This window comes from Pseudophryne corroboree, chromosome 12 (genome assembly GCF_028390025.1).
Source record: "Pseudophryne corroboree isolate aPseCor3 chromosome 12, aPseCor3.hap2, whole genome shotgun sequence".
NCBI classification, from domain to species: Eukaryota; Metazoa; Chordata; class Amphibia; order Anura; family Myobatrachidae; genus Pseudophryne; species Pseudophryne corroboree.
Genome location: NC_086455.1, coordinates 156,424,792 through 156,430,791, shown reverse-complemented (window position 1 = coordinate 156,430,791; position 6,000 = coordinate 156,424,792). Strand labels below are relative to the sequence as shown.

The window sequence follows — 6,000 nt, the reverse complement described above, 5'->3', positions numbered from 1 at the left end:
CCGTAAAATCTCTCTGCACGTTACATCTGCCCCCCCCCCCCCTGCAGTGGAGCATGGTTCCGCCCAAATGTGTGTGTTCTACATCAAACCTAATGATCCGATACATGCATCAGGAACTGGTGTGACGTAAGAGGGGGCAATAATTGCTCACAAGCCTCCACATTACTCTAACCCCCAGCCAAGCTGCACAGAGTAGCACACGTCAAGCACAGCTGATTGAAAAGACATTTATTGCTCCGACAAGATACTGTACAGCACTCCACTAGTCCAGCCGCAGACACCGGATAAATGTCTTTCAGTGCAAGACACGTCATCCCCCCCCCCCCCCAATACATTAAATACAAGGTTCAGTCCACATGACATTATTTTCTTATTTATACACTGGTTAAAAAAAAATTCCCACCCGTCCTCATACAGTATTATAAGAGCATTGCCCCGTATCCAAAGGTCTGCTTTATGCCATCAAAGTAGTATCGCTTCCACCCGTCCTTCGTGTGCTGCTCTTCACTCTTGGGGACTCCCCGCGCCTCCATCCGCAGCTCGGTCTCCCCCCCTTTGTCTGTGAGGGTCAGGGTGATGGTAGCATGATGTCCTGCAGAGGGAATGAGGGGCACATGAGCCAGAGACCAAACGTGACTACGGTCCCCACCAGGTATGGACTGAATAAAGTCAACCTAAGCCGGACCCGGTTGCTTAGGCCCCTCCACCCCCCAACAAATGTTGGTGTTAACATCCAGGCCAGTATAGTCAAGAAATAAGAGTTAATACCAATATCATGTGGTGTGATTCACGTACAAGACACAGGTCTAAACTGTTCCAAGGAACAAGGTCACCTTATTCAGAGGCTGGAGCCCTCTCTGAGGCCACTATAGGCAAAACTTTAGGTAACCCCGGGGCCAGCAAACACTAAAGCCCGGTGTCCACCCCATTACATGAAGATTGTTATGCTGCTCACTCTTTAGGATGTAAATATTACAGCTTTAAAAAAGGAGATTTATGGTAGACTTACCATAGTTAAATCTCTTTCTGCAAGGTACACTGGATTCCACAGGGAATAACATCGGGGTGTAGAGTTGGATCTTGATCCGAGGCACCAACAGGCTAAAGCTTTGACTGTTCCCAGGATGCATTGCACCGCCTCCTCTCTAGCCCCACCTCCAGGCACTGGAGCTCAGTTTCGTTAACCAGTCCAATGCAGTAGCAGGTAAAAGACGATAGTAGTTAGCCACATAGAACCACATTCTCACGACAGGAGAAGGGACTAGCGGCTAAAGCCATACAAACCCAAAGAAGCTAAGTGCGTCAGGGTGGGCACCCTGTGGAATCCAGTGTATCTCGCAGAAAGAGATTTAACTATGGTAAGTCTACCATAAATCTCCTTTTCTGCAGCGGGGTACACTGGTATTCCACAGGGAACAACATCAGGGATGTCCTAAAGCAGTTCCTCATGGGAGGGGACACACCATAGCGGGTACAAGAACCCGGCGTCCAAAGGAAGCATCCTGGGAGGCGGAAGTATCAAAGGCATAGAACCTGATGAACGTGTTCACTGAGGACCACGTAGCCGCCTTGCACAATTGCTCAGCGGACGCGCCTCGGCGGCTGCCCAACACGGTCCAACAGACCGGATAGAATGGGCTTTGATAGCAGCAGGAGGTGGAAGTCCAGCCTGCGCATAGGCTTGTGCAATCACCATTCTAATCCATCTAGCCAAGGTCTGCTTACTCACAGGCCAGCCACGTTTGTGAAAAACCAAAAAGTACAAAAAGGGTATCTGACCTCCAGAGGGAGGCAGTAATCTCTATGTAAATACATAGAGCCCATACTACATCCAAAGACCGCTCTTTGGAGGACAAACCAGAAGAGATAAAGGCTGGAACCACAATCTCTTGGTTAAGAGGAAAAGATGATACCACATTAGGTAGATAAGCAGGGCGAGTTCGAAGAACTGCCCAGTCACGGTGAAAAATCAGAAAGGGGGGACAACAGGACAAAGCGCCCAAGTCCGACACCCTGCTAGCAGAGGCAATAGCCAGCAGAAACATGACCTTAAGCGTAAGAGGTTTTCGGTCCACAGACTCAAGAAGTTCAAATGGAGACTCTTGTAGGGCATTCAAAACAACAGACAGATCCCATGGAGCCACCGGAGGTACATAGGGAGGCTGAATCTGTAAAACACCCTGAGTGAAAGTATAAACGTCAGGAAGAGACACAATTTTCCTCTGAAACCACACCGACAAGGCAGAAATATGAACCTTGAGGGAGGCCAGACGAAGGCCTAAGTCCAGGCCCTGTTGCAGAAAAGGCAAAAGTCTGGAAGTTTTGAAAGTATATGCATCATAATTCTTACCAGCACAAAAGGTGAAGTAAGAATTCCAGACCCTATGATAAATCCGTGCAGAAGCCGGTTTACGGGCTTTCAACACAGTTTGAATAACCGCCTCAGAGAATCCCTTGGCCCTCAGGAGTGAAGCTTCAAGAGCCACGCCATCAAAGCCAGTCTGGCCAGTTCCGGGTAGACACAAGGGCCCTGAACGAGGAGGTCTGGGTATTGAGGAAGCAGAAGAGGACGCTCTATCGAAAGACCCTGCAGGTCTGAGAACCAATGCAGTCTGGGCCACGCTGAAACAACTAGGAGTAGTAGTCCTCTTTCTTGCTTGAACTTCCGAAGTACCCTGGGCAAGAGTGACACTGGACCCAGTTGGAGATCCATAAGGGACAGCCCCTGCTCAACTGTTGGTCCTGTAGCCACCAGCTCAGTGACAGGTGAACCTCCGGAGTCAAGGAGATCATTTGAGACCTGATCCGATGAGGCAGGCCGACCCACTTGGAAAGGATTAACCTCTGCAGAGGGCGGGAATGAAATTGAGCGTACTCTACCATGTCGAAAGCAGACACCATGAGGCCTAGTACTTGCATCTCAGAGTGTACCAACACTCTTGGACGATAGAGGAAATATCTGATCCAGTCCTGAAGTTTCAGGGCTTTCTCTGGATACAAAAAATAAGAATTTACTTACCGATAATTCTATTTCTCGGAGTCCGTAGTGGATGCTGGGGTTCCTGAAAGGACCATGGGGAATAGCGGCTCCGCAGGAGACAGGGCACAAAAGTAAAGCTTTTACAGGTCAGGTGGTGTGTACTGGCTCCTCCCCCTATGACCCTCCTCCAGACTCCAGTTAGGTACTGTGCCCGGACGAGCGTACACAATAAGGGAGGATTTTGAATCCCGGGTAAGACTCATACCAGCCACACCAATCACACCGTACAACTTGTGATCTAAACCCAGTTAACAGTATGATAACAGAGGAGCCTCTGAAAGATGGCTTCCTAAACAATAACCCGAATTAGTTAACAATAACTATGTACAAGTATTGCAGATAATCCGCACTTGGGATGGGCGCCCAGCATCCACTACGGACTCCGAGAAATAGAATTATCGGTAAGTAAATTCTTATTTTCTCTATCGTCCTAAGTGGATGCTGGGGTTCCTGAAAGGACCATGGGGATTATACCAAAGCTCCCAAACGGGCGGGAGAGTGCGGATGACTCTGCAGCACCGAATGAGAGAACTCCAGGTCCTCCTTTGCCAGGGTATCAAATTTGTAAAAATTTACAAACGTGTTCTCCCCTGACCACGTAGCTGCTCGGCAGAGTTGTAATGCCGAGACCCCTCGGGCAGGCGCCCAAGATGAGCCCACCTTCCTTGCGGAATGGGCCTTAACAGATTTAGGCTGTGGCAGGCCTGCCACAGAATGTACAAGTTGAATTTTGTTACAAATCCAACGAGCAATCGACTGCTTAGAAGCAGGTGCACCCAACTTGTTGGGTGCATACAGTATAAACAGCGAGTCAGATTTTCTGACTCCAGCCGTCCTTTAAATGTATATTTTTAAGGCTCTGACAACGTCCAACAACTTGGAGTCCTTCAAGTCGTCTGTAGCCGCAGGCACTACAATAGGCTGGTTCAGGTGAAACGCTGATACCACCTTAGGGAGAAAATGCGGACGCGTCCGCCGCTCTGCCCTATGTCGAATGGAAAATTAAATAAGGGCTTTTATAAAACAAAGCCGCCAGTTCAGATACTCTCCCGGCCGAAGCCAGGGCCAGTAACATAGTCACTTTCCATGTGAGATATTTCAAATCCACATTCTTTAGTGGTTCAAACCAATTGGATTTGAGGAAATCTAAAACTACATTTAGATCCCACGGTGCCACCTTAGGCACCACAGGAGGCTGTATATGCAGTACTCCTTTGATAAAAATCTGGACCTCAGGGACTGAGGCCAATTCTTTTTGGAAGAATATTGATATGGCCGAAATTTGAACCTTAATAGATCCCAATTTGAGACCCATAGACAATCCTGATTGCAGGAAATGTAGGAAAACGACCCAGTTGAAATTCCTCCATCGGAGCACTCCGCTGCTCGCACCACGCAACATATTTTCGCCAAATACGGCGATAATGCTTCGCGGTGACTTCCTTCCTTGCCTTTATCAAGGTAGGAATGACTTCTTCCGGAATGCCTTTTCCTTTTAGGATCTGGCATTCAAACGCCATGCCGTCAAACGCAGCCGCGGTAAGTCTTGAAAAAGACAAGGACCCTGCTGAAGCAGGTCCCTTCTCAGAAGTAGAGGCCACGGATCGTCCGTGACCATCTCTTGAAGTTCCGGGTACCAAGTCCTTCTTGGCCAATCCGGAGCCACTAGTCTTACTCCTCTTTGCCGTATAATCCTCAATACCTTTGGTATGAGAGGCAGAGGAGGAAACACATATACCGACTGGTACACCCAAGGTGTTACCAGCGCGTCCACAGCTATTGCCTGCGGATCTCTTGACCTGGCGCAATATCTGTCCAGTGTTTTGTTGAGGCGAGACGCCATCATGTCCACCATTGGTTTTACCCAACGGTTTAATAGCATGTGGAAAACTTCTGGATGAAGTCCCCACTCTCCCGGGTGAAGGTCGTGTCTGCTGAGGAAGTCTGCTTCCCAGTTGTCCACGCCCGGGATGAATACTGCTGACAGTGCTATCACGTGATTCTCCGCCCAGCGAAGGATCCTGGCAGCTTCTGCCATTGCCCTCCTGCTTCTTGTGCCGCCCTGTCTGTTTACATGGGCGACTGCCGTGATGTTGTCCGACTGGATCAACACCGGTCTTCCTTGAAGCAGAGGTTCCGCCTGGCTTAGAGCATTGTAGATTGCTCTTAGTTCCAGAATGCTTATGTGAAGAGACTTTTTCAGGCTCGACCACACTCCCTGGAAATTTCTTCCCTGTGTGACTGCTCCCCAGCCTCTCAGGCTGGCATCCGTGGTCACCAGGATCCAATCCTGCATGCCGAATCTGCGGCCCTCCAATAGATGAGCCTCCTGCAACCACCACAGAAGGGATATCCTTGTCCTCGGCGACAGGGTTATCCGCAGGTGCATCTGAAGATGCGACCCTGACCATTTGTCCAACAGATCCCTTTGCATGGAATCTGCCGAAAGGGATTGCTTCGTAAGAAGCTACCATTTTTTCCCAGGACTCTTGTGCATTGATGTACAGACACCTTTCCTGGTTTTAGGAGGTTCCTGACCAGGTCAGATAACTCCTTGGCTTTTTCTTCGGGAAGAAAAACCTTTTTCTGAACTGTGTCCAGAATCATCCCCAGGAACAGCAGACGAGTTGTCGGCATTAATTGGGATTTTGGAATATTCAGAATCCATCCGTGCTGCTTTAGCACCTCTTGAGATAGTGCTAAACCCATCTCTAGCTGTTCTCTGGACCTTGCCCTTATTAGGAGATCGTCCAAGTATGGGATAATTAATACGCCTTTTCTTCGAAGAAGAAATATTATCTCGGCCATTACCTTTGTAAAGACCCGAGGTGCCGTGGACAAACCAAACGGCAGCGTCTGAAACTGATAGTGACAGTTTTGTACAACGAACCTGAGGTACCCCTGGTGTGAGGGGTAATTGGAACGTGGAGATACGCATCCTTGATGTCCAAGGATACCAT

At 49.0% G+C, this 6,000-nt stretch overlaps 1 protein-coding gene across 1 annotated transcript in view; it reads right to left on the bottom strand.

Moving 5' to 3' along the window:
• Positions 1–213: 213 nt before the first annotated feature.
• Positions 214–6,000, bottom strand: part of AHSA1 (activator of HSP90 ATPase activity 1) — a 38,490-nt gene continuing 32,703 nt past the window's right edge. Inside the window, exon 9 of the mRNA XM_063948206.1 lies at positions 214–592. Within this exon, the coding sequence (XP_063804276.1) occupies positions 420–592 (173 nt within the window). The 3' untranslated portion in view covers positions 214–419. The remainder of the gene's footprint in view (positions 593–6,000) is intronic.